The sequence below is a fragment of the Haemorhous mexicanus genome, chromosome 3 (genome assembly GCF_027477595.1).
Source record: "Haemorhous mexicanus isolate bHaeMex1 chromosome 3, bHaeMex1.pri, whole genome shotgun sequence".
In the NCBI taxonomy this organism is placed as follows: Eukaryota; Metazoa; Chordata; class Aves; order Passeriformes; family Fringillidae; genus Haemorhous; species Haemorhous mexicanus.
Window position 1 is genome coordinate 20,429,143 of NC_082343.1, and position 27,595 is coordinate 20,456,737.

The following is a 27,595-nucleotide window of genomic DNA, read 5'->3' on the forward strand; positions in this document are numbered from 1 at the left end:
GATGTTTTTAGATAAAAGCAGATGAAAGAGCGTAGGGGAGACTGGTGCTAGTTGTCTTAGGCTGACTGGTACATTGTGTCATAGTATCCCTCAGACACGGAAATTATAAAGAATAAACCAATGAGGGCCATCCTTCAGGTGAAGTATGAAGCAAGGCTTAAAGAAGTATGTCAGGGAAGATCTCTAAACAGTACTGATCTTCACTTCCCTTTCCTCCAAAATATGATTTTTAAATCTAGTTAGTGAAATTTCTGCTGCAGAAAGAATGTCCTTTAGGTATTTATTACAGCATTATAAACAGTACCTAGCAAGCACAAGTCTACAAGATTACTTAATAATGTATTTTATAAAACATTCTGGTTATTAGTGGGCAATGCTGAAAACAGGTGGTGTTAAAATAGTACTTATTAGGAGAAAACTAGTGCTGCAAGTACCTGAGATGAACACAACAAATGTCAGGTCTGAAAATCATAAGTTAAGGTGGTCTTTCTTAAATTAGATCTCTGTCTCAAAGAGGATTGCCTGAAAGAGCACATTTCTTCTTTGCTGAAGGGAAAAGGGTTTTTTCAGATATCTGCCCATTTACCACTAAACTTTGGTGAGTGTGGAGTTAAAGGATTTTCAAGATACATTTCTGCATGATATGAATACAATCTGGGAGATGCAAATAGTCCTAGGAAGGCTATTTTTTATTTGATTGCTGCATTTTAAGATCACTAATTATCAGCAGATTAATGGGACATAGTGATGATGGAGTTAAGATCAATGTGCAGGGAAGACTGGAAAAACAAGCTTCCAGAGAAAGTTAAAGTTTTTACACAGTAAAAGTGGTAAAATATTCCAGGTCATAGAACCATGGAACATCTTGGGTAAGAAGGACCCACAGGTATCTTCCAAGTTCTGGCCCTGCCCAAAAATACCCCTGCTACTATCCAAACAAATCTTGAGTTCTGTCAGGCTCGGTGCTGTGACTGCTTTCCCAGGAAGCCTGTTCTGGTGCCTAAACACCCTTTGAGTAAAGAACCTTTTTCTCATATCCAACTCAAACCTCCTTTGACGCAACTTCAGTCCGTTCCTTCAGGTCCTGTCACTGGTCACCACAGAGAAGAGATCAGTGCCTGTCTCACTCTAAAGCAAAGGTGTAAGTATTAGAAAGCAGGATAGAGTAGAAAAAAAGTATTTCAAAGTCTGGGAATTATTTAAGGAAGAGGTATAAGAAATATTAGCTAAAGTCTATTCATTTTCCTTCATCTGAAACCCTTCCCAAAAAACTTTCTGAAATTCTTTGCTGAATATTCCTCTGCTTTAGGGCTGCCTACCTCTGAGCTGGGAGAAAACTTGGCTGTTCTAAAGGTCAAACACAATTATAAGTTAGAAAATAAACCAGACATTCACCCCCCCCCCCCCCCCCCAGTTCATTTAATTATGGGTATTTCAAATATATTTTCTTCCAGTGTGTTGAAATTAATTTTGTGCCCTGATATGCATGACAGTCCTAATTCATTTTCTGCTCTAGAAAATTACAGATTAGTTATCATTGTTGCATGCAGGCATAAAGGTAGCAATGCCTGTGACACAGGTGTTCACATTATAACATTTGAAGCATTTTTAATAAGAGGAAGTGACATGGAAACTAGGGAAGTTTACACAGGATAATTAACAGTTTGAACCCAATAACTCTCATAACTGTAATACACAAGAATTTTCCATTGCACTTTCTCCTCTGCAATGGACATATCTGATTTTCTTTATAGGTTATTGAGGTGTCACTGACCAGTCATAAAATATGACCTCTTTTCCCTGCAAGGAGTGGAATGTCCTGGACAAGTTACATACATCTTCTGATTGCAGAACAAAGCAATGCTTCTGAGTCTTCCTTGGAGGCTCTTCTTTTGACCACTGCGAGACCATTCTCTCTGTTAGTTTTCTCTAGCACAGTATCAGGGACAATCTGAAGTGGAAGTGATTTCCCTTACAGAAAGCATTCCTTACTTGAGATAAATGCCGAGGAAAAATGGAAAATTACTTTGCTATAGCCAGGAGATGTGGGGTAGGGATTTGCAACTGGAAGTCAATGCTGCAGAGCCTTTAAAAAAAAAAAAAAGTTTTTTGCTGAAAAAGACCAATAAAACAGAGGAAGAATGAGACACTTTTCTACCAAACAGCAAGATGTCATGACAACCCCTCTGCAGTTCCATTCAGACCCATGACGCAGATCCTGGAGCCCATTTGTGCCAGTTATTGGAGCAATCTGGGGGCACTGAGTTTGCTGCTCTGCTATCAGCCTTTCCTGCCGGCAGTTGGGTTCACCGCATGATTTGAGTTCACTTATGAAGTGGTTAACAGCCCTTTAAGAATTTGCTCTGTGTATGTAAAGATGGACTGTATACCCTGAACTCCATTAATCTCTGGATGCTATAAATGGTTGTATGCCCTTGACACAAACAGTTTTTTTGCAAGCAATGCCCATTCAGTGCTCACCTTGAACGAAGGCACCCACCTCTGGGCTATCTGCGTCCACAGGCTCATTTTGTCTGCCTAGGCCAGAGATCACCTCTGGGGCACTGTCAACATCCATTTGACCCATTCCTGCCTCCTGTTGGGGCATTTCTCATTGCCCTGAATGAGATCAACCTCTCCCTGTATGGACAAACAAGAAATCATTTGCTCCAGGGCCAATACCAGTTCTTACAACTGGTCTTTTTGCCTCATTTTAGAGTTGCTTTTCACCAAAGGTTCTGAGCACAGCTCCTGAAAAATCAGTAACAATAGCAAAGTTGCTAGTAGATGTTTTAGAGTGCCTGGTATTTCACACCTTGCAGAGAAAACTATTCTTGACTTGAGTCTTTATCTGCCTTCGATTTCTTTTTTTTCGTGCATCACTTTCATTAGTCTCATTTTTTAAAGGTGTTGTTTTGAGACTACACAGGCTTTGCTAGGAGCTTGAGGTACTGCATACTGGGGTATGTTGTGAGCACTGCAAGGCTGGATAGTCACAGTAAAGGGGAAAGGATCCCTTAACCTCCAGGATATGTAGATGTGGCACTTAGGGATAAGATTTAGTGGTGGACCTGGCAGAGTTAGGTTTACAGCTGAACTCAATGATCTTAAAAGTCTTTTCCAAGCTGAATGATTCTATAATTCAGTGATGTGATTACTTCAGCTTTTTCGGTTGGTTTTGTGCACTACCAGAAGCGTTAGAAACATCTTTTCTCCCAAATGAAAGCTGAAACCACCCATGGGTTTATTAGGTGGGCAATTTAATAAACCCCCGCAACAAGAGGAGACTTGCCATGATTTCATGCCTGTGGCTGGCACTGAGGTTTGTACAAGCAGGGCTGTGAACTCCAAGGGCACAGTGCTGCCTGCACCCAGAGGTGGATAAGATCCTTAAGGCCACTTTAATCTCCAGACAGCAAAATCTTTATTCCATTGTTCGACTCTGAGACTAATTTTTGCATTTTACATTTCTTGAAGGAGACTGGAAATTTTACAAGATGAAGAGCTACTGCTTGTTCAGTGAGTTTTCACTCAAGCCTTCAATTTATTTCAGTGGGCTGTAAATACCTATTTTTATCCCACCTCATTTAACTGTGTTTCAATGCCAGCTTGTATCAGTCTTTTATTCTGATGTCAATTTTAATTGCAGATGTAAAATACCTTGAAGGACTCAGTCGAATAATTTCCTCTCATAAACCAGGCAATAAATACGTATCAGGTAACTGAGCTATTTGCAAACCATAACTACCCCTCAACAGCCCAAAGGCACATGGGGGCTCCAGTGTGGTGGTTGGACTGACAGGGATGTGGATGCTGATGAAGAGGTTTGCCTTCCGTGCCTCTGAGCCCTATGGAAATGATCCCTCTAGTGGGGACTTGGAAAATTAACTGGTGGTCCTGCTTGGCAGAGCGGGAAGGCTAAGAAGGGAACAAATGAAAAAGTTGCACAGTGTTAGGGGGGAAAAAAACCCCAAACAATGAAAGAGACAGCTGTATTTTCCTAAGCTAAAATTACCACTGAAATAAGATTTTAAGGTAGTTATTGTGAGACGTGGTAAACATCGCCAGAATGCTCATTCAGTGATTTCTGCAACACACTTTAAAGCAGTTTTATTTAGATTTTTTTCATTGAAATAATAAGATTGGTTTTTTACGTATTATCATCTCCTTGGGAGAGAAAAAGAATAAACTATTTATAAAGCACCTTCTGAATGATCAGAGGAAAATAAACCCTTGTGATTTCTTCCTTAAGATGAAAGCATTCAATCTTTTTATGGAAACAACTTTTCAATTTTTTGAGAATTCAAAAATATTTCCAAGAGATTCAAAGAATTTCCTACCAGGAAAAAAAGCCAGGATTTGTGCTCTAATTGTACGTGCTACCTTCTTCTGGTCCATCGTCTTTACTCCTGGTCCACTGTCATTACTCACAGCGCCTCTTAAGAGCAGGGCATAAAACATGGAGCTTGCTGTTCCCCCTTACACAGGGGTGTGTTCTGCCTGAGTTTGGAATGTGTGACATTCCTGGACAATGTCTGATGGAGGCCGAAGGCATCTGTTAATTAACTGTACCTGCATTGAAAAAACAATTTGTAGTTAACATTTTCTTGTAGCTGTTACTGTGAAAAGCCTTTGTGGCAGCAGCAGGTTCCTCCCTGTATGACCTGGCGTTATATCACTCCACACTTTCCTGAAGGATCAACAGTGTAACCCTGTGTTGCACCAAGTGTTCCCTTGTGTAAGAATAAATCTGACAACTTTTGGATAAACATCCAGGTGACCCTAATGCCACCGCTGGATCACAGCTCCTGTTGCAGACCCTTGCTTGGCTCACTGGAAGAAGACATGGCTGTAGACAGTTATGATACCAAAATCTGGCTCCTTTTGGATTTGTCCTTTATCTCCCTTCAGCATCTCCTATGTCTAACTCAAGTTCTTCCCTTCCCAGGTCCTCCAGCCCACAGCTGCTCTGTGCCTCCCACTTGCTGGGGTGTCCTAAGCAAACAGTGGAGCCTCCTCCACCAGGTGAGCCACAAAACCCGCCCTTTTCCTGACCTGGTGCAAATTCTTGCCTTTACCCAGCTTGGTGCCTGGCCAAGGGCAGACCTCTTGAGCTGTTCTTGTCTGAGCCACGTTGCTAACAGCTCTTTTCAAGTCAGAATTTAAAATGTTTTCATTTTCAAACATCTCTGCTTTCAGAGTTGAGATGTGAGAAGGTGTTTGTGCACTTGTCAGGCAGCCAGTGGCAATTTCATCCCCTTGTGTGTGGCTACACAGAAGGTGTGTGCTGATAAGTTGTGCCACTTGTGAATCATGCTTGTCCATGCTGCTGCTCCGTGAAGCTTTGGTAGAACAGATCTGTTCTTGGAACTATATTGAAGTCTTCAAGTATAATCCAAAAATGCTTCGGATCTCCAGATATGTTATTGTGCTTTCTCATTGGAGAGTGTCTGTCTCTTTTGGGAGCTGACATAGAAATGCTCTTTCTTTTATATTCAAAAACTAGAAGTTGTCAATGAAAATTAATGTCTACTTGGGGGGCATACAGATAGAAAAAGTAAAAGAGAGGAGGGCATAAAATAAAGAGAGTACCTTGTACCTCGTCACCAGCCTGAGGCTGTGTGGTGACTTAATTTCATTACAAAGCCTTGAGTTTCCAGAAATTGTAAAGCAACTTCAAAGAGAGAGGTCAGCATGGTTTTGAGTGGAACAGTTCTGCCCTTGTGGGTAGCATGAAGAGTTCCACTCTTAGGTATTGAATATTAAATGCTTCAGAATAGAGATGCCTGAAGCTCTGACAACAGCTTGATGTCATATGCAAGGTTAGTATTAGTTTGGGTTAAAATCATGTCTGAGCTAAAGGAGTTTGGCATGTTTGTGACTATGGAGTCACTGAAATGTATGGAATCAACTCTTTGTGGGTATTAATCACAGCATAAATGTCTGGATCACTTATTTAAACTGCTATTGCATTAGAAAAAAAAGTGTTTTTGGAAAAAAACTTGTTCTGCAAAAAACTACAAAAGTATTCCATCAAGTTCTGACTTCAACACACTGGTAAGAGTGCAGTTCCAGTGAGTGATGCTGTTGGAGTTCTCCACTCATCTTTGCAGAGAGGATGCTTCTATGCGAGTTGTGATTTTTTCCTCTCCTAGTCTGTAGATTTTTCCAAGGTGCAATGGAAACAAAAGGATTCTCATGACTGTTTTACTTCATGGGAATAATTTTTGCAGACATTATGCTGAATTCAGCTTCTTATAGAAACACTGTAGAGGACATTCCATGCCACTGAGAGCAAAACAGTGTGAGTTCGGACAGCAGTGTCTTTTACTCTGGCAGGATAACGAGTGACCTCTTCCCTCTGTCTCTGGACAGGGGCATCTTGCAGTGATTCTTTCAGGTAGAACGTGGCTTACATTGTTGGTTTTGTAGAGGTTCCTCTGTCATGTGAGGAGACTTTTTTGTTTTGCTGCATATTTTTGTTCTGTTAGTAAAGGTGCAAGTTTAGTAGCGACTTTTACTAGAAGGAACTGGATCAGGTTCTTGCAGAATTCATTGGCACAAGTTGATTTTGTGTTTGGGACTCAAATCCAGGGAAAATAAAGTCTAGTGTCCTGTCTTGAACAGGTAAAATGAAAACTAGTGAAGTTTACAGTGCATTGCCTGCTTATCTGAAGACTTATAAAATTGACTTCTATGCAATCTATTTTTGCAAACTTCAGTGGCTTTCCAGTACCTGAAGGGAGCCTACAAGAAGGATAGAGAGAGATCATTTACAAGAGAATGTAGTGACAGGAAAAGGGGGAATGGCTACAAACTAAAATAGAGTAGTTTTAGATAAGCTATTAGGAAAAAAAATTTTTACTGTGAGGGTGTGTGGTGAGGCACTGGAACAGCTTTTCAAGAGAATGGATGTGGATGAGAATGGATGCCTCATCCCTGGAAGTGTTCAAGACTAAGTTGGATGGGGCTCTGAACGACCTAGTGTAATGAATGTGCCCCTGCCCATGTCAGGGGTTGGAAGAGGATGATCTTGAAAGTTCCTTCCAAACACGAACCATTATAGAATTCATTACCCTTATATGATATAAGCCCTAAGTAATCAGCAGTAATATGTTAATTAATGTAATTACATGTTTGTGCTAAGGAATAGGTTATATGGGCTAATGATGCCCAAACTCTGTTCTTTGATTGTTTTGAGTTGTATATAGTGAACAGAAAGTGAAAGCAATTTATGCAATTATGTGGATGGTGTAAACAATCAGACCTGACAGATCATGGATTTCTGGGGAGTGCTGTTATATGCCTCAAACATACTCTTAGGCTGGCAGTTGAATCCAATGACCCAAAGAACGCACAGACCACCTCAAAATACATCACCACAGGGTTTCCCCATGGTTGAGAGCTTTTGTTGGGTTACTGTTTTTATTTTTTTTTTTAATTATAGGTTATACCCTGGCAGAACTAGGGCTGCAATGTAACCTTGTAATAGGCAATCACAAAACTCTGCCCTGCTTTCTAAAATGTCAACAATGTACTCATCAAATGCTCTCAAGGTTGCCATAAAGTGGAGCTTTTGTGGGGATTTTTGAAGCACAGGTGAAGTTTTGGTTCCAAGCAAAAAAATCAGCTCGGTTCCACATTTTTTATATATATGAGTTCTTGGTAAATATTCTAATTGAGCAAGAGTGTTGCTTTGCAGGGTTGAGGATGAAAAGCTGCAATTAATTTCTGAGCACAGGTGAAAATCCAGTCTTTGAAGGTTTCATTGCACTCAGATGACTGGAGTATTGAAAGGACCAGATTTGAAAATATCAGGCTCAAGACAGGGCAGTTTGGCAGAGCAGCCATGTGAGTAGCTGGAAAGGCTCCAGGGGACAGACTCAGTTTGGGCTGTGTTAGCTGAGTAAGGCATGACTAAAAAGATTTTTTAACAAAGCATTTTTAGAGTCTGTTGAAACCATTGATTTCCCTTGAAGAAAATTAAACATTAGCAAGTTTTTCCACTAATTCTAAAATAAAGCTCATGGTCTCACATTTAGCTTGTGTGGTGGGGAACTCCCTACAGTTCACTTTGGAAACCTTTCACTTTGGAAACCTTTTTAGGATTTAATAATCATCAGTGAATTGAGCTACTTAGGTCATTAAGCATTCAGCTGTTCTACCATCTCAGTGTACAAATGGGTGCCTGCTTTTCATGTCAGCTGGGGTTAGAATGTTGGAGAGAAGAATACTGAATTAATTGGAAAATTAGCATAGATTGAATTACTCTTGTGTGAGTTGTCAGTGATTTGGATGGGGAGGCCGGAAGTGTTTACTGGGGGATGCAGTATTGTGGGGAGTGGACATGGGCTTTAAATACATGGGGGCAGGAAAGTGTTTTGGATTGTAGTACTTCTTGAGATGGAGGACAGGTGGAATTTGTGCACTGGCATAAATAATACATGGCATAATATTTTTTTTTTCCTTTTCCTCTGGTGGCATTTTTGGTGCTAGGCATAATGCAAAGGGTGACTTCCACTGAATGCAAGTGTGTTTCAGCAGGCTATTGATTAAGGGTGTAACAGGATTGGTTTACTTTGTTTAAACTTAGTAGGTTCTGTATAGGGCTGGGGGAATGGTTTTAAATGGAAACCGTAGATTTAGAGTAGATATAAGGGCTGGCTGCAACCAGCTTGGACATGGGAACCCTCAGCTTTCCTCAGCCCCAAATGACCACAAGGTATGGAAATTTAGGTTTGCTTGTGCTTATGAATGTCACAGCTCAAGCTGTGCTCTGTGTGGGGGATTTTGAACTCCCTCCCCTAAGTTTCCTCTTCTATTAGGATTTTAAGAGAATAAAGCACATTTTGGACACTGGTGAAATGTGAAAATTTGACAAGATAAATGAAAAAATAAAAGTAATAGCATTAGTATCTGTACTGCAAAGCCCAATGCCTATTTTGCCACTGAGGAGAGGGGGAAATGACATAAGAGAGAAGTGTCAGTGTTGTAAAAAAATCAACACTTCTCACAAATGGTTACTATGGGAAGAATTTATCTTCAGTACAGTGAGGCAGTAATACCTCCTAGGAGTTTCAAACCAATACTGAATCATTAACAAAAATATTTTCCTATGCTCTTGCTAGGCTTGATGTACCAGGTTCCTCCAGCCCATGGTGGCTCAGAGCACTTTCCTCGCTGACCAGGCACTTTGCAGCTCTTTGGAGCCACTCTTTCCCTTTGTGTCCAATGGGTCTTGCCCAGGAGTTGGAATTGCATTGAAAAGCTGATTCACTTTGAGCATAGGTAGTTTTATTTCAACAATTAAATCAACTCCAGTGTTTGCCTGCACACAGGAGAGGAGTGTGGTCAGGACAGAGCAGGTTTTTGACCCTGAGGCTGCCTTTGGATCAGCAGGCATTGCCCCAGCAGGAAATGGTTGCAGTGAACTGCAGTGTGCCCTGGATCCTGCCTGTTCTGATGCTCAAGCTATGTTTTCTCCAAGGACCTGATGAAGGAGCTTCTTCACCTTAGTAAAGAAGTCTACCAGCTTGTTGAGTGGAAATGGGCAGGAGCTAGCCTCACCTGATGGTGTTGGCTTTGGAGTGGAGGGTGCTGTTGGCCAAGGCTTTTGAGAGGGGACTGGTGTCGGCAATGGCTTATAAGTGGGGGGTTGTGTTGGCCATGGCTTAGGAGTGGGAGAGGGTGTTGGCCATGGCTTAGGAGTGGGAAGTGGTGTTGGCCACGGCTTAGGAGTGGGAAGTGGTGTTGGCAATGGCTGAGGTGTGGGAGGCAGTGTTGGCCATGGCTTATGAGTAGGAAGGGGTGTTGGCCATGGCTTATGAGTGGGAAGGGGTGTTGGCCATGGCTTATGAGTGGGAAGGGGTGTTGGCCATGGCTTATGAGTGGGAAGGGGTGTTGGCCATGGCCTAGGAGTAGGGGGTTGTGCTGGCCATGGATTAAAAGTGGGAAGTATTGTTGACCATGGCTTAACAGTGGGAATGGGACGTGTCGGCCATGGCTTAAGACTGGGAATGGGACGTATTGGCCATGGTTTCAGAGTTGGTGGGGGAACTGTCGTAAAATGACTCCAGGTTTGTGATGCTGGAGAACCCCTTCCAAGCGTGCTTGCGCCTGTGTGGACCAGGATCCAGTCATAGAAGTACTTAGTGGAGGTGTAGACTCCAGGCCGCCTTGGTCTGGCACAGCCTTTCCCCCAGCTGGTTATTCCGACAACCCACCAGTAGTCAGCATTGTTGTCCTGGCACATGAGAGGACCACCGCTGTCACCCTGCAGCAGAACACAGAGGAGTAAGGTGGTGTTGGTGGCACCAGCCAGCACTGGGGCTGTCTCCTTCTCTCTCACAGCCCCTGCCAGAGCTGTATTCTGGGCAGAGAAAAGCTCTTCTCAGAGGCTAGAGCCCCCAGAAGCTTGGCTGTGAATCAGTTGTGTTCTTGTAGGGTAGGGCTCTCTCTGCTGTTCCTGCACAGCACTCCTGGATGTGCAGAAGATGGAACTTTGGCACCTGGACCTCTGCACTGCCAGGAGCGCTAGCTGGGCTTTCTGGGCTTTTGGCACAAGGGGAGCCCTGGGCAGGCAGGTGTGGGTGGGGAGTGTGTGGGAAGCCCCCACAGCAGTCGGGGGGGAGCTGGGGCTGGGAGGGTCAAGGAGTGGCCAGGCAAAGCAGGGCCTGGGCTGTGTTGGGCTGGTGCTTCCCTGGCTGCTGGTGCTGCTGGGGGCTGAGTGGCTTGTGGCACGCTCCTACCTGGCAGGTGTCAATGGTGCCCTGCGGGTAACCAGCACACAGGTTGTGGGTGTGGATTTCCCCTCCGTACCAGTCACTGCTGTTGCAGAGCTGGAGATCGATGAGCTGGACCTTGGCCTCCTGGAGGTGATCAGCTGAATCTTGAGCTGTGAGCAGAGAAAGGAATAAGCCCTAAGCACCACATTGCCCATTCTCCTCTCCTGACTTGAGAAGGCATTCTGTTCCCTAGGGTTTGGCTTTGCCTCTGCAGAGGCACTGGAGCGCTGTGACCCTCCTGCCTGCCTTTGGGGAGCAGGCCAGGCCTGTCTCTGCAGAGGTGTATGTCCTGCAGCCTGGCTTTGGCCTCTGCTGTGGGGAAGCCCAAACCATCTCCTCAGTCTGCTGAGCTGGCCCAGAGGTTGTTCTTGGTACTCACATCTTGCAGCAGTGGCACCCCAGCCAGCCACCCAGCAGTTTTGCAGCTCTGACAGTCTCAGTGTGGTGTCGGGCACACAGGCCAGCTGGATGTAGGGACTGCACTGGACAGGATGGTCCAATTGCAGCAGGGCGATGTCATAGCTCATGTCATCAGGGTTGTAGTACTGGTGTATCACCAACTGCTTGACACTGCGCATTTGTGCCCCATGGCCCGGCTGAGTCAACTGGGTGGCCCCAATCACCACGTACAGCAGGCTGATGTTACTGGAAAGGAGATGGAGAGAGGGATGAGAGAGAGCAGAGACATGTGCCACAGCAGCCCAGCAGTTGCCAGACCTTGGCTTGGCAAGGCAGAGAGGGAGCAGTGCTCTGGCAGGTATGAGCGCCCTCGCACGTCTTAGGCTGGGGGAATGTCAAACTGGAGGCTGCTAGGAAGCCTTGGCAGGAGCCCAGGCTTCTCCTGAGCAGTGTGACAGCCTGGCTGCCTGAGAAAAAAGGGCATGGGAGTAGCAGGTGATGCTGCTGACAGGGCACCTGCTGGTGTTGTGGGGATGTCCCCATTCCCTGCTCCTCCTTACTCAAACTTGTCGAAGCAGTGGGCTGCTGTGAGGACCCACTGTGTGCTGATGAGGGACCCTCCACACCAGTGCCCTGGGTCTGGAACCCATGGGTGCTGGATGCTGACGGTCCAGGGCCAGGCCCCTGGCAGGGCACCGGCGCCACCCACGATGCGTGTCATGCCGGATTCATAAGCCATGTTGCCGTAGTAGTACGTCATGAGGCCATAGTCCGACACCACGGCTCGGAGTCCACAGGTCCCTCTGCAAGCAGAAAGTTGTTTCCATGCTGCTTCATGGCCTGCTGTGGCTCAGGCTGAAGCTCAGCCCTCTGCCCTCTCCACAAGGGCTTGCACACACAGCAGGCCAGGGAAGCCCATGGGGTGTGCGTCTGTCCGTGCCAGCACCTGGCTGCTGGCAAGGAACTGAGGCTTCCCATGGTGGGTGGGAAGCTGTGGCCTGGCCATGGGGGACAGGCGCGTCCCCTCCAGGGAAGGCCGCAAGTGTTGCCATGGCTCCCTCCCAGGGCCTGGGGCCACTTACCCACAGTTGTCCCATGTCCCATGTGCCAGCCCGGCCACGGTCAGCAGGACGAGGAGGCTGAGCCAATTCATGGCTGCCAGAGGCACGTGTCAGCTGCAAGCACTGAGAGCTCCGTGCAGCAGCACAGCCACAGCCGCAGTGCCTGCAACAGCAGCGCTGCCCGTGGTGCCCTCGGCCCCGGGGCTGATGTCACAGAGAGGTGGGTTCCATGTTCTGGGCGCTGTGGGGTTCTGTGGCACAGGCCCCACTGGGGGAGGGGCAACATCTAATTGAGGAGCCATAGGATGGTTTGGGGTGGAAGGGACCTTGGTGATCATCTAGCTCTGACCCCCTTGCCTTGGGCATGGTGGAATAGCTTGCACTAGACCAGTTGTCTACAGTGTACATGCCTGGCTCAGAAGCTGTCCTTGTACACTTTGAGGGCTGGGCATTTAGGTAGTAAGTCCTGATCAACAGGCCCTGACTAAGGCCTCAACAACAGGCCTTTTTGCCAAGATTGGCCACTAGATGGACCTTCAAAACAAATGTTATCTATATCTGTTCACTGGTTGAAACATGGATTTATCTTTCCATACGTAGGAACTGGACAAGGCCACATCTGGCCACATCTGGCCTTGTTTTGGGAGTATGGGATCACAGACAAATCTGTTGGTTTCTCCTGGAGCCCTCCCAGGCCCTGGGAGCATCCCAGTAGCAGAATGAAGCCAGATGTTACCATGCTAGAGGTTTTGGTATTTTTGCTTGTTCCTCAGTATAAAACGGTGACCTCTCACAGACAGTCAGAAACCTCACATCCTGTAGGGGAAGGTACCTGCAGGATTTCCCAGTTGCTGTCAGTGGTTCCCCAGTCCTTCACTATGACAGTGGCTTCCCCCCCAGTTGATGGGCAGGCATGGGTGATGGTCAAGGATTAGGGTAACTTGTGATATGCCTTCCTTCATCACTGTAGGCAGTCTATTATAAAAATGATTAGATGGAATGCCTATCTTGTCCTTTTATAAATATTTGATAATGATTTTATGTCCTGTTTACTTATCCATTTGCAATTCTTTGCAGTTTCAAATTACAGTAAATGACATTTATTCCTGAAGTTGTTGTCTGTGTCGTCTGTGCTGACCCTGGTTATATGAAAAACAGGCATCCACAGCTGCTCTGGGATGCCAGTATCTCAGTAGCCTTACAGTCAAGAATTCCTTCCCAATATCTCATGTAAAGCTACCTTCTGTCACTGTAAAGCCATTGTCCCTTGTCCTTTTAGAACCTCCCCTTGTAAGAAGGCTCTCTGCTGCTTTCTTTAGGCCCTTCTTCTTGCAGGATGAGGCTGTGCAGTCCCCAGGGCAGGCAGTGGCTGAGGAATCCATTTGGGGCAGGGAGCAGCTGGGTGTGCAGCTGGAGTGCCAGCTGCAGACTGAGCTCTGGCTGGCAGCAGCCTGGGACCAGAGGCTGTGAACTGCCCATGCTTTGCATAAGAGAGGGCATAGGGAGCTGTGGCATTGGCCAAGATTTGAATGGACACTGAGCGCTGCAGCAGGAGCTGGTGGCTCTTTATGGAACGTGACATCTGTGAGTCTGCTGGGGGCATCCTGAGGCTGAATGGGTATGGAAACCTGCTCTGACTGGGTGAGAGTGGTGTGGGTAGGGAATTAAACAGGGCAACCACAGGCTTGTTGGAGCCACCTGTGCCTCTGGAATGGTCACACAGGGGAGTTTCCTCAGCACTTTGGCAGCCCAGATGGGACCCAAGGGCAGTACTGCTGGAGCCTCCATCCTTCAGAGCAGATACTGGTGAGTTCACCTGAGATCTTTAGAGCAGGAAGGAACCAAATGGGGAGTGTTACAACTTCATGTCCAGATTCTGTGTAAATTATAAGGGTGCATTTGTGGCATTTCATGCAGGTTTGGTGAAATCACTGGTAGAGGTGGAGAAGGCGTGCACAGCATGATCAGTGTAAGATGGCCACAGAGGAGTTGTGGAGACTCCTGTAAGGTGTGAGGTGGGGGGCCCTGAGTCTCTGCTAGGGCACTTGAGTCTCTGTTCAAAGTCTTTTGGAGACAGACACAGGGAGACCTTTGTGCCACACAATGGGTGCTAGCGTCCCAGGGCACACACAGAAGGGGGTGGAAGTCCCTTCACAAGGGACTCCTTCAGAAAGGGGTTTCACGTGCCTCGAGGTGTTTGATGTGATGGGAAATACCCCTGGTTTATTTAGGTGAGGAGATGTCTGTGGCTGAGGTTGCGCAGAACTGGGAGAAATTGTTTGGGCAGCAGAATTTACCAAGACAGCACAATAAGGTTGTTTCAGGAAAGTTGGGTGACTGTAAGCTGGTCTGCTCACTGGACAGGGTAATGGGCATGCCCAGGCCTGACTGACACTCTTTCACTCAGGCAGCCCCTGAAATTTACTTCAGGAAATATTTGAAGAAGCTTATGCCAGGGTGGCAGGGACCAGTAGAGACGGGGGATGGCTGTTCTCAGCACAGCCCGTCTTGATTAACACAAATGGAAGAGTGCCACCTGCTGTGAGACAGAACTCCATTGGACTGCCGATGCTCAACTGATTTTTGCCTTTTCTCATTTATATATTCTCTGTATTCCTTACACATATATTTGTAGCTCTGTAGCCTGTTGTTGTATCTGTGGTTAGTTTTCCCAGTACTTTTCCCTACCTTTTCTCTAAGTTGAAGGACAAAACATATTTCAGACCTCCAAGCTCTGAGAGTATAAGGCCCCTAAATCTATATTGTTTCTTGTTATAAATTATCAAATTGGCAGCCAAATTTATAAAAAAAAATTAACAAAGTTTTATTAGATCAACAACAAAAATAGATTTTCGAATAACCACCACAGCCAAGGCAGCGTCAACCCTGGAAGTTGGCGCTGGGTGAACCTTGATTCGACTGACAGAGTGCCAGTGCCTCCTTAGCGGTTCACCCTGCTTCATGCAGCTGGCTTATATCTCGTTTATTCTGCCTGAGGCAGAAATTATGGGAGGTTCTTTTGTGTCCCTTCACATGTAGAACTGGGACCATACAGATGCAGAAGTATACAAAAGCCAGTCCAGAGGTCCTGATGGCTGTCTGGACTTCTTCGAAATAGCCTTCTTTCACGGTGTAAGGGGAGGGAGTGGTGCCGGTGCTTGAGCTGGTAGATGCTAATCTCTCCAGGTGCAAGTTCTCATGAAGGGCTCAGGCATTCCTGGGAAATCTTTACCGGATTTGATATTATCTTAACGATTTCCGGGAACTAGTTGAATAGAAATAAGACTCTGCTCCCAGCCAGGGTGGTCAAAGACATAAGTTGGATCTCACAAGATGTTATATACATACACAGCATGAATTATCTCTACTGTATACTACAGTTCTTCTTGGAAACCAAGGCTGGAAACAGCTGAGACCCATTTTCATAAACAAATTTTAGTTTCCATCTGGGTAGAGGAGGATTTAGAGACTGTTGAACAGATGAAGGAATTACTTCACCAGGTGTGGTCCTAATTGGTGATTTTTGTCAAATATGCTAATTTACTAAACTTATAAAACTGTACTCACCTCATGTAGGGGAGGAATTCTATGGTCATTTGCCATATCTGCTACTGGAGGCCTCCAATAAAGATGAGCCTTTATATTACCTCCTATGTGGAAAGTGTGTTTTTTTGTTTCTAGGTTGTTTAAGGCATCTCTTGAAGCCAAGAAGAGTATGTGAAGCCGGCAGAGTGAGACCCAGCCCAAGGCAATTTGAACCATTCCATTAGATGGAGAAAGTCAATGTTCACTTGCCTTCACCAGTAAAAGACAGGTGAAAACTGCCTTCAACAAGTCTACCCCCATGGCATTCCAGGAGCCTCTACCATCCCCCCCCTTCCCCATCCAACAGTATCAAAGTTTGATTGAAAAGGGAATTAAAATTTGGTGCAAATTTGTACAGTTTATAGATGATTTGTTAATTAGTGAGTTAAGAAGATTCTTTCCCATCCTGTGATGATTATCTACAGCCCTGAGGCAAACCAACACACCAAGCTGCAGTTTGTGTCTCTGCAGCTGGCTCTTTGATTGCTCCTTCTCTCCACTGGCCACACTTATACAGCCCTCTCATGTTCCTCAACCCCCCCCTTTCTCTGCCCTTGTCTCCTCCCAAATATGGAGCCAAGCCCAGGCATCATTTCCCCTGGCTCACAGGTTGGCCACGCCTGTGAACAGCCTTGGTGTTGCAGGGGGCATTGGCCCACTCACCTTGGCCTTCCATGGCATTCCTGGTGTCCTCTCCTACTGTTCCTGCCAGGTTCCTCTTTCCAGAATGACCCCAGCTCTTCCTTTGGGTATCTGTGAAGTGTGACCACCTCAAACATCAATCCCCCTTTGCTGCCTGTGAAGGGAGCTCTGCCTTAGGGCACTGGCACTCCAGTCAGGAGCCAGGAGTTTCCCTTGTCATGCTTGGGAGTTTCCCAGATCTGTTCCCTTAGCCCAGGCTCTTACCAGGCCCTAATCAGCAGCCCATGTGCATTTGAGCATCCCCCCCAAGCTATCTGCTTTTTTCCTATGCTCTTGCTAGGCTTGATGTACCAGGTTTCTCCAGCCCATGGTGGCTCAGGGCCCTCTCCTCTCTGACCAGGCACTTTGGAGCTCTTTGCAGCCACTCTGTCCCTTTGTGCCCCCAGGCTCATTCTGCAGGTGCTGAGCATGGCACTTCTTGTCTTACCCAGGAGTAAGACAATTGCACTGAAAAGATGGTTCTCTGTGAACAAAGGTAACTTTATTTCAACAACTAAATCAACTCCAGTGTGTGTGTGTGCACAGAGGAGAGGAGTGTGGTCAGGACAGAGCAGGTTTTTGACCCTGAGGCTGCCTTTGGATCAGCAGGCATTGCCCCAGCAGGAAACAGTTGTGGTGCACTGTAGCCTGCCCTGGATCCTGCCTGTCCTGCTACTCAAGGAGCACTTTTAACTGTTTATACGCATGTTGTAATCAATCCAGTCATAGAAGTGCTGAACGGAGGTGTAGACTCCAGGCTGCCTTGGTCTGGCACAGCCTTCCCCAAAGCTGGTTAGTCCAATGACCCACCAGTACTCAGCATTGTTGTCCTGGCACATGAGAGGACCACCGCTGTCACCCTGCAGCAGAACACAGAGGAGTAAGGTGGTGTTGGTGGCACCAGCCAGCACTGGGGCTGTCTCCTTCTCTCTCACAGCCCCTGCCAGAGCTGTATTCTGGGCAGAGAAAAGCTCTGCTCAGAGGCTGGAGCCTCCAGAAGCTTGGCTGTGTATAGCATGGGGGCCTATAGGGTAGGGCTCTCTTTGTCCTATCTGCACAGCACGCCTGGATGTGCAGAAGATGGAACTTTGGCACCTGGACCTCTGCACTGCCAGGAGCGCTAGCTGGGCTAGCTGGGCTTTCTGGGCTTTTGGCACAAGGGGAGCCCTGGGCAGGCAGGTGTGGGTGGGGAGTGTGTGGGAAGCCCCCACAGCAGTCGGGGGGGAGCTGGGGCCGGGAGGGTCAAGGAGTGGCCAGGCAAAGCAGGGCCTGGGCCTGTGTTGGGCTGGTGCTTCCCTGACTGCTGGTGCTGCTGGGGGCTGAGTGGCTTGTGGCACGCTCCTACCTTGCAGGTGTCGATGGTGCCCTGTGGGTAACCAGCACACAAGTTGTAGGGATGGACTTCTCCTGCATACCAGTCACTGCTGTTGCAGAGCTGGAGATCGATGAGCCGGACCTTGGCCTGCTGAAGGCGATCAGCTGAATCTAGACCTGTGAGCAAAGAAAGGAATAAGCTCCCAGCAGCCCCATGAGGGTTCTGCTTCCCTGTCCGGGAAATCCCTTTCCCTAGGGCCTGGCCCATCTGTGCAGGGGGATATGTTCTGCAGCCTGGCTTTGGTCTCTGCTGTGGGGAAGCCCAAAACCTATCCCCAGTGTGCTGAGCTGGCCCAGAAGTCGCTCTTGGAACTCACTTCTTGCAGTAGTGGCACCCCAGCCAGCCACCCAGCAGTTTTTCAAGTCTGAGACTCGTAGGGTGGGCTCAGCCAGGCAGGCCAGCTGGACGTAGGAGCTGCACAGGACAGGACGGTCCAATTGCATCAGGGCAATGTCGTAGCTGTAGTCCTTACGCTTGTAGTTGCGGTGTACCACCACCTTCTTGGCATTGCGCACTTGTACCCCAGGGCCTGGCTGAGTCAACTGGGTGGCCCCAATCAACACATACACCATGCTGATGTTACTGGAAAGGAGATGGAGAGAGGGATGAGAGGGAGTCACAGCAGCCCAGCAGTTGCCAGACCTTGGCTTGGCAAGCAGAGAGGGAGCAGTGCTCTGGCAGGTGTGAGTGCCCTTGCACGTCTTAGGCTGGGGGAATGTCAAGCTGGAGGCTGCTAGGAAGCCTTGGCAGGAGCCCAGGCTTCTCCTGAGCAGTGTGACAGCCTGGCTGCCTGAGAGGAAAGGGCATGGGAGTAGCAGGTGATGCTGCTGACAGGGCACCTGCTGGTGTGGTGGGGATGTCCCCATTCCCTGCTCTTCCTTACTCAAACTTGTCGAAGCAGTGGGCTGCTGTGAGGACCCAGTCTGCAGTGATGAGGGACCCTCCACACCAATGTCCAAGGCCTGGAACCCATGGGTGCTGGATGCTGACGATCCAGGGCCATTCTGCTTCTGCGGCACCCATGCCACCCACGATGCGTGTTGTGCTGGAGTCATAAGCCACGTTGCCGTAGGAATAAGTCATGGGGCTGTTGAGAGGTGGCGGAAATCGGAGCCCACAGCTCCCTCTGCAAGCAGAAAGTTGTTTCCATGCTGCTTCAAGGCCTGCTGTGGCTCAGGCTGAAGCTCAGCCCTCTGCCCTCTCCACAAGGGCTTGCACACACAGCAGGCCAGGGAAGCCCATGGGGTGTGTGTCTGTCCGTGCCAGCACCTGGCTGCTGGCAAGGAACTGAGGCCTCCCATGGTGGGTGGGAAGCTGTGGCCTGGCCATGGGGGACAGGCGCGTCCCCTCCAGGGAAGGCCGCAAGTGTTGCCATGGCTCCCTCCCAGGGCCTGGGGCCACTTACCCACAGGTGTACTGGATGCTCTGTGCCAGCCCGGCCACGGTCAGCAGGACGAGGAGGCTGAGCCAATTCATGGCTGCCAGAGGCACGTGTCAGCTGCAAGCACTGAGAGCTCCGTGCAGCAGCACAGCCACAGCCGCAGTGCCTGCAACAGCAGCGCTGCCCGTGGTGCCCTCGGCCCCGGGGCTGATGTCACAGAGAGGTGGGTTCCATGTTCTGGGCGCTGTGGGGTTCGGTGGCACAGGCCCCACTGGGGGAGGGGCAACATCTAATTGAGGAGCCATAGGATGGTTTGGGGTGGAAGGGACCTTGGTGATCATGTAGCTCTGACCACCTTGCCTTGGGGGCATGGTGGAATAGCTTGCACTGAACGTGTTTCCAGAGGTCAGCTCAGAAGCTGTTCTCAAACACAGTGACCATGGCTCCCCCAGTTGATGGGCTTGCCTGGACGATGGTCAAATATTAGGGTAACTTTTGATGTGTCTTTCTTCATCACTGTAGGCAGTCTTTTATAATAATGATTAGATGCATTGCCTATCTTATCCTTTTAAAAATATTTTCTAATGATTTGATGTCCTGCTTACTTATTCATTTGCAATTTTTTGCTGTTTCTGGTGCCTTCTATTTTAGCTTTTATATTTTTCTGATTCTCTGCTGCCTTGCTGTGTAACTCTGAACTTCAAATTAAGTGGTGAATAAATCTTTTTACAGGGTAGTTAGACAAAACAATCTCTTTTCATCTTGAGAATCAAGGACAATCATTACCCAAACAGCAAAAATAGCAGCGAAGTGAAAGGGACAAGCCAAGAGTTGGAGACTTCATGACCTGAAGCTGTAATTAGACAGTTAACTACTATATGTAAATGGACCAAATTATAAAAGTGTAAAAACTCTTGGCCAAGATCCATCTTAGATCCAACCTGCATGCAACCCTGGCCAGGCTCTTGTACTGCCCAAGGTGTATCCCTTAAAGGCTTTTCAATAAATACCAACTTTATTCATTTAAATCTGTCTAGTCTCTGTTCCAGATAAAACTCCTCAGGCATAATTTTGAATTACACAGTAAATGACATTTATTCCTGAAGTTGGTGTCTGTGTCGTCTGTGCTGACCCTGGTTATATGAAAAACAGGCATCCACAGCTGCTCTGGGATGCCAGTATCTCAGTAGCCTTACAGTCAAGAATTCCTTCCCAATATCTCATGTAAAGCTACCTTCTGTCACTGTAAAGCCATTGTCCCTTGTCCTTTTAGAACCTCCCCTTGTAAGAAGGCTCTCTGCTGCTTTCTTTAGGCCCTTCTTCTTGCAGGATGAGGCTGTGCAGTCCCCAGGGCAGGCAGTGGCTGAGGAATCCATTTGGGGCAGGGAGCAGCTGGGTGTGCAGCTGGAGTGCCAGCTGCAGACTGAGCTCTGGCTGGCAGCAGCCTGGGACCAGAGGCTGTGAACTGCCCATGCTTTGCATAAGAGAGGGCACAGGGAGCTGTGGCATTGGCCAAGATTTGAATGGACACTGAGCGCTGCAGCAGGAGCTGGTGGCTCTTTATGGAACGTGACATCTGTGAGTCTGCTGGGGGCATCCTGAGGCTGAATGGGTATGGAAACCTGCTCTGACTGGGTGAGAGTGGTGTGGGTAGGGAATTAAACAGGGCAACCACAGGCTTGTTGGAGCCACCTGTGCCTCTGGAATGGTCACACAGGGGAGTTTCCTCAGCACTTTGGCAGCCCAGATGGGACCCAAGGGCAGTACTGCTGGAGCCTCCATCCTTCAGAGCAGATACTGGTGAGTTCACCTGAGATCTTTAGAGCAGGAAGGAACCAAATGGGGAGTGTTACAACTTCATGTCCAGATTCTGTGTAAATTATAAGGGTGCATTTGTGGCATTTCATGCAGGTTTGGTGAAATCACTGGTAGAGGTGGAGAAGGCGTGCACAGCATGATCAGTGTAAGATGGCCACAGAGGAGTTGTGGAGACTCCTGTAAGGTGTGAGGTGGGGGGCCCTGAGTCTCTGCTAGGGCACTTGAGTCTCTGTTCAAAGTCTTTTGGAGACAGACACAGGGAGACCTTTGTGCCACACAATGGGTGCTAGCGTCCCAGGGCACACACAGAAGGGGGTGGAAGTCCCTTCACAAGGGACTCCTTCAGAAAGGGGTTTCACGTGCCTCGAGGTGTTTGATGTGATGGGAAATACCCCTGGTTTATTTAGGTGAGGAGATGTCTGTGGCTGAGGTTGCGCAGAACTGGGAGAAATTGTTTGGGCAGCAGAATTTACCAAGACAGCACAATAAGGTTGTTTCAGGAAAGTTGGGTGACTGTAAGCTGGTCTGCTCACTGGACAGGGTAATGGGCATGCCCAGGCCTGACTGACACTCTTTCACTCAGGCAGCCCCTGAAATTTACTTCAGGAAATATTTGAAGAAGCTTATGCCAGGGTGGCAGGGACCAGTAGAGACGGGGGATGGCTGTTCTCAGCACAGCCCGTCTTGATTAACACAAATGGAAGAGTGCCACCTGCTGTGAGACAGAACTCCATTGGACTGGAAGCCAAGAAGAATATCCAGAAGCAGACTGATTGACACAGAGCCCAAGGCATTCTGAGGCCTTCCATTAGATGGAGAAAGTCAATGTTCACTTGCTTTCACCTGGGTAAGACAGTAAGTGCCTTCAACAATACTTGCCCATGGAATCCCTCTAACATTTTACTTTCCCTCTCCCACCACTCTAAATATTGAGCTTTGATTAAAACTATATAAAATTAAGGGGAGAATTTGTACAGTATGTAGATGATTTGTTAATTAGTGAGTTAAGAAGATTCTTTCCCATCCTGTGGTGATTATCTACAGCCCTGAGGCAAACCAACACACCAAGCTGCAGTTTGTGTCTCTGCAGCTGGCTCTTTGATTGCTCCTTCTCTCCATTGGCCATGCTTATTACAGCCCTCTCATCTTCCTCAACTCCTCCCTTTCTCTGCCCTTGTCTCCTCTAAAATATAGAGCCAAGCCTAGGCATCATTTCCCCTGGCTCACAGGTTGGCCACGCCTGTGAACAGCCTGGATGTTGCAGGTGGTGTTGGCCCACTTGTTATGAATTAAAAAAGGCTGCCCATTTTGTTTAAAGTTGCAGAGTTCACAACTTAAACCAATGGCTGCCAAGTTGGAGTTCTAACTATTTATTGTTAATAATTTCATGTTGTACTCTCCTGTTAACAGTTTCCTTTTAATTACCTGTTCTTAACATTGCCCTGAGCCATCCCGCCGCCGCCTGGTGACACGGGAGCGGTGGCACGCCCCTTCTCTCAAGCACGGGTCCCGGCAGGGCCGGGAGGAGCCCCGCCCTAGGAACGGCGGGCCCCCCCCGACCGCAGCGCGGGTCCCGGCCCAGCCGGGGGAGAGGCCCGCGGGGATGGCCCCGGTGGTCCCAGGGGCGGGGACCGGCCGGAGTCGCCGTTTCCCGCAGGGGCAGCTGCTGGGCATCGCCCGGCTCTGTCCTGGGAGATGGCACCCCGACGGTGAAAGGACGAGATTGATATGAAAATGTTAGGTCGTTAACTACCTATTGTTGAGAGTTCCCCTTTTTTGTTATCAGTACCACCCTGCCTGGGCCAGGTAGATGGCTCTTCTCGGACAGTGAAAGGAGGGGACATTGAAGGACATGCAAAATAACCTCAGACCCAGCACGCCACGGGAAGGACCCTCACCACCAAACCCAAGAAGGAACCCCTAAAACAATGAGCCAATATGAACTTAAGACATCAAAATGGTGTCTGGACATCAGAGGTGGGGCCTGGAGCCGGCAGAGATGCTGGGGGGGGAAAAAAAAAAAAAAAAAAAATCTTAGTTGCCAGTTGTCCCTCACCATAACCTAGAAGGATGTCGATTGGAGCCAGGAGCCTGGACGGCAAACCAAAAGAGATTTAGGAGTATATTCCTACTGCTCTTGTGAGGTCAGAATCCTCAGCTCTACCCCAGAGTGTGTGAAGTTGCATTTTTCTTTTCTTCTGGGCTATTTCTTGGAGGGAACATGGCAAGGCTGTAGACCAGTTGGGCCTCCCAACCTTAAGCTGATCATTTTTAAAAAGGGCAATAAAAAGAAGAAAGATCTCCTCTCCTCTTTATTTCACCTCTCACCTTGGCCTTCCATGGCATTCCTGGTGTCCTCTCCTACTGTTTCTGCCAGGTTCCTCTTTCCAGAATGACCCCAGCTCTTCCTTTGGGTATCTGTGAAGTGTGACCACCTCAAACATCAATCCCCCTTTGCTGCCTGTGAAGGGAGCTCTGCCTTGGGGCACTGGCACTCCAGTCAGGAGCCAGGAGTTTCCCTTGTCATGCTTGGGAGTTTCCCAGATCTGTTCCCTTAGCCCAGGCTCTCACCAGGCCCTAATCAGCAGCCCATGTGCATTTGAGCATCCCCCCCAAGCTATCTGCTTTTTTCCTATGCTCTTGCTAGGCTTGATGTACCAGGTTTCTCCAGCCCATGGTGGCTCAGGGCCCTCTCCTCTCTGACCAGGCACTTTGGAGCTCTTTGCAGCCACTCTGTCCCTTTGTGCCCCCAGGCTCATTCTGCAGGTGCTGAGCATGGCACTTCTTGTCTTACCCAGGAGTAAGACAATTGCACTGAAAAGATGGTTCTCTGTGAACAAAGGTAACTTTATTTCAACAACTAAATCAACTCCAGTGTGTGTGTGCATGCACAGAGGAGAGGAGTGTGGTCAGGACAGAGCAGGTTTTTGACCCTGAGGCTGCCTTTGGATCAGCAGGCATTGCCCCAGCAGGAAACAGTTGTGGTGCACTGTAGCCTGCCCTGGATCCTGCCTGTCCTGCTGCTCAAGGAGCACTTTTAATTGCATTCATACGCATGTTGTAATCAATCCAGTCAAAGAAGTACTTAGTGGAGGAATAGATTCCAGGCCTCATTGATCTGGCACAGCCTGTCCCCCAGCTGGTCACTCCAACAACCCACCAGTAGTCAGCATTGTTGTCCTGGCACATGAGAGGACCACCGCTGTCACCCTGCAGCAGAACACAGAGGGTTAAGGTGGTGTTGGTGGCACCAGCCAGCACTGGGGCTGTCTCCTTCTCTCTCACAGCCCCTGCCAGAGCTGTATTCTGGGCAGAGAAAAGCTCTTCTCAGAGGCTAGAGCCCCCAGAAGCTTGGCTGTGAATCAGTTGTGTTCTTGTAGGGTAGGGCTCTCTCTGCTGTTCCTGCACAGCACTCCTGGATGTGCAGAAGATGGAACTTTGGCACCTGGACCTCTGCACTGCCAGGAGCGCTAGCTGGGCTTTCTGGGCTTTTGGCACAAGGGGAGCCCTGGGCAGGCAGGTGTGGGTGGGGAGTGTGTGGGAAGCCCCCACAGCAGTCGGGGGGGAGCTGGGGCCGGGAGGGTCAATGAGTGGCCAGGCAAAGCAGGGCCTGGGCCTGTGTTGGGCTGGTGCTTCCCTGGCTGCTGGTGCTGCTGGGGGCTGAGTGGCTTGTGGCACGCTCCTACCTGGCAGGTGTCGATGAGGCCCTGTGGGTAACCAGCACACACATTGTGGATGTGGACTTTCCCTCCGTACCAGTCACTGCTGTTGCAGAGCTGGAGATCGATGAGCTGGACCCTGGCCTCCTGGAGGCGATCAGGTGAATCTTGAGCTGTGAGCAGAGAAAGGAATAAGTCCCCAACAGCCCCATGCCAGTTTTCTCATCTCTCACAGATCCCTTTCCTTAGGGTTTGGCTTTGCCTCTGCAGAGGCACTGGAGCGCTGTGACCTTGCTGCCTGCCTTTGGGGAGCAGGCCAGGCCTGTCTCTGCAGAGGTGTACATTCTGCAGCCTGGCTTTGGCCTCTGCTGTGGGGAAGCCCAAATCTTCTCCCAGTCTGCTGAGCTGGCCCAGAGGTTGTTCTTGGTACTCACATCTTGCAGTGGTGGCACCCCAGCCAGCCACCCAGCAGTTGATGAGCTCTGAGACTCTTAATGTGGGCCCAGCCACACAGGCCAGCTGGATGTAGGAGCTGCACTGGACAGGATGGTCCAATTGCAGCAGGGCGATGTCGTAGCTGTATATGCTAGGGTTGTAGTCCTGGTGTATCACCACCTGCTTGACGTTGCGCACTGCAGCCCCAGGACCTGGTTGAGTGAACTGGGTGGCCCCAATCACCACGTACAGCAGGCTGGCGTTGCTGGAAAGGAGATGGAGAGAGGGATGAGAGAGAGCAGAGACATGTGTCACAGCAGCCCAGCAGTTGCCAGACCTCGACTTGGCAAGACAGAGAGGGAGCAGTGCTCTGGCAGGTATGAGCGCCCTGGCACGTCTTAGGCTGGGGGAATGTCAAACTGGAGGCTGCTAGGAAGCCTTGGCAGGAGCCCAGGCTTCTCCTGAGCCCTGTGGCAGGGCACCTGCTGGTGTTGTGTGGATGTCCCCATTCCCCACTCTTCCTTACCTCATACCATCGAAGCAGTGGGCTGCTGTGAGGACCCAATCTGCACTGATGAGGGACCCTCCACACAGATGCCCTAGGCCTGGAGCCCATGGGTGCTGGATGCTGACGATCCAGGGCCAAGCTGCTTCTGCGGCCCCTGTGCCACCCACGACACGTGTATTGCCGTAGTCATAAGCCACGTTGCCGTAGGAATAAGTCATGGGGCTATATACAGATAGTGGAGCTCGGAGTCCACAGGTCCCTCTGCAAGCAGAAAGTTGTTTCCATGCTGCTTCATGGCCTGCTGTGGCTCAGGCTGAAGCTCAGCCCTCTGCCCTCTCCACAAGGGCTTGCACACACAGCAGGCCAGGGAAGCCCATGGGGTGTGCGTCTGTCCGTGCCAGCACCTGGCTGCTGGCAAGGAACTGAGGCTTCCCATGGTGGGTGGGAAGCTGTGGCCTGGCCATGGGGGACAGGCGCGTCCCCTCCAGGGAAGGCCGCAAGTGTTGCCATGGCTCCCTCCCAGGGCCTGGGGCCACTTACCCACAGTTGTCCCATGTCCCGTGTGCCAGCCCGGCCACGGTCAGCAGGACGAGGAGGCCGAGCCAATTCATGGCTGCCAGAGGCACGTGTCAGCTGCAAGCACTGAGAGCTCCGTGCAGCAGCACAGCCACAGCCGCAGTGCCTGCAACAGCAGCGCTGCCCGTGGTGCCCTCGGCCCCGGGGCTGATGTCACAGAGAGGTGGGTTCCATGTTCTGGGCGCTGTGGGGTTCTGTGGCACAGGCCCCACTGGGGGAGGGGCAACATCTAATTGAGGAGCCATAGGATGGTTTGGGGTGGAAGGGACCTTGGTGATCATGTAGCTCTGACCACCTTGCCTTGGGGGCATGGTGGAATAGCTTGCACTGAACGTGTTTCCAGAGGTCAGCTCAGAAGCTGTTCTCAAACACAGTGACCATGGCTCCCCCAGTTGATGGGCTTGCCTGGACGATGGTCAAATATTAGGGTAACTTTTGATGTGTCTTTCTTCATCACTGTAGGCAGTCTTTTATAATAATGATTAGATGCATTGCCTATCTTATCCTTTTAAAAATATTTTCTAATGATTTGATGTCCTGCTTACTTATTCATTTGCAATTTTTTGCTGTTTCTGGTGCCTTCTATTTTAGCTTTTATATTTTTCTGATTCTCTGCTGCCTTGCTGTGTAACTCTGAACTTCAAATTAAGTGGTGAATAAATCTTTTTACAGGGTAGTTAGACAAAACAATCTCTTTTCATCTTGAGAATCAAGGACAATCATTACCCAAACAGCAAAAATAGCAGCGAAGTGAAAGGGACAAGCCAAGAGTTGGAGACTTCATGACCTGAAGCTGTAATTAGGCAGTTAACTACTATATGTAAATGGACCAAATTATAAAAGTGTAAAAACTCTTGGCCAAGATCCATCTTAGATCCAACCTGCATGCAACCCTGGCCAGGCTCTTGTACTGCCCAAGGTGTATCCCTTAAAGGCTTTTCAATAAATACCAACTTTATTCATTTAAATCTGTCTAGTCTCTGTTCCAGATAAAACTCCTCAGGCATAATTTTGAATTACACAGTAAATGACATTTATTCCTGAAGTTGGTGTCTGTGTCGTCTGTGCTGACCCTGGTTATATGAAAAACAGGCATCCACAGCTGCTCTGGGATGCCAGTATCTCAGTAGCCTTACAGTCAAGAATTCCTTCCCAATATCTCATGTAAAGCTACCTTCTGTCACTGTAAAGCCATTGTCCCTTGTCCTTTTAGAACCTCCCCTTGTAAGAAGGCTCTCTGCTGCTTTCTTTAGGCCCTTCTTCTTGCAGGATGAGGCTGTGCAGTCCCCAGGGCAGGCAGTGGCTGAGGAATCCATTTGGGGCAGGGAGCAGC

General features: G+C 48.7%; 3 protein-coding genes across 3 annotated transcripts; all 3 read right to left on the minus strand.

Annotated features, from left to right (window-relative positions):
* Positions 1-9,466: 9,466 nt before the first annotated feature.
* On the minus strand, positions 9,467-12,336 carry LOC132325771 (acrosin-like). The gene is made up of 7 exons (XM_059843343.1): positions 12,266-12,336; positions 11,744-11,986; positions 11,164-11,429; positions 10,749-10,894; positions 10,012-10,273; positions 9,785-9,930; positions 9,467-9,586 (listed from the first exon to the last, which is right to left on the minus strand). Exons 1-7 carry the CDS (start codon positions 12,334-12,336, stop codon positions 9,467-9,469), a joined length of 1,254 nt encoding a protein of 417 aa, XP_059699326.1.
* Positions 12,337-17,199: 4,863 nt separating this feature from the next.
* On the minus strand, positions 17,200-19,361 carry LOC132324386 (acrosin-like). The gene is made up of 5 exons (XM_059840431.1): positions 19,291-19,361; positions 18,769-19,011; positions 18,202-18,467; positions 17,856-18,001; positions 17,200-17,370 (listed from the first exon to the last, which is right to left on the minus strand). Exons 1-5 carry the CDS (start codon positions 19,359-19,361, stop codon positions 17,200-17,202), a joined length of 897 nt encoding a protein of 298 aa, XP_059696414.1.
* A 4,747-nt stretch (positions 19,362-24,108) lies between these two features.
* Positions 24,109-26,297, minus strand: LOC132324387 (acrosin-like). Its single transcript, XM_059840432.1, has 5 exons — positions 26,227-26,297; positions 25,705-25,947; positions 25,178-25,443; positions 24,771-24,916; positions 24,109-24,294 (listed from the first exon to the last, which is right to left on the minus strand). The coding sequence occupies exons 1-5, from the start codon at positions 26,295-26,297 to the stop codon at positions 24,109-24,111; spliced, it is 912 nt and encodes a 303-aa protein (XP_059696415.1).
* Positions 26,298-27,595: the final 1,298 nt, after the last annotated feature.

Bases quoted from the DNA above. Each gene is read 5' to 3' on its own strand.
- LOC132324387 (XM_059840432.1), bottom strand. From the start codon at position 26,297: ATGAATTGGCTCGGCCTCCTCGTCCTGCTGACCGTGGCCGGGCTGGCA. The intron at 24,917-25,177 runs GTGAGTACCAAG...CTCTGCTCACAG, and splicing joins GGGTGCCACCACTGCAAGAT to CTCAAGATTCACCTGATCGC. The intron at 24,295-24,770 runs GTAGGAGCGTGC...GTTCTGCTGCAG, and splicing joins GCCTCATCGACACCTGCCAG to GGTGACAGCGGTGGTCCTCT.
- LOC132325771 (XM_059843343.1), bottom strand. From the start codon at position 12,336: ATGAATTGGCTCAGCCTCCTCGTCCTGCTGACCGTGGCCGGGCTGGCA. The intron at 10,895-11,163 runs GTGAGTACCAAG...CTCTGCTCACAG, and splicing joins GGGTGCCACTGCTGCAAGAT to CTCAAGATTCAGCTGATCAC. The intron at 9,931-10,011 runs GTCTTAAGCCAT...ATCCATGGCCAG, and splicing joins GCCAATACGTCCCATTCCCA to CACAACCCCCTACTCCTAGG.
- LOC132324386 (XM_059840431.1), bottom strand. From the start codon at position 19,361: ATGAATTGGCTCAGCCTCCTCGTCCTGCTGACCGTGGCCGGGCTGGCA. The intron at 19,012-19,290 runs GTAAGTGGCCCC...TTCTGCTTGCAG, and splicing joins AGCATCCAGTACACCTGTGG to AGGGAGCTGTGGGCTCCGAT. The intron at 17,371-17,855 runs GTAGGAGCGTGC...GTTCTGCTGCAG, and splicing joins GCACCATCGACACCTGCAAG to GGTGACAGCGGTGGTCCTCT.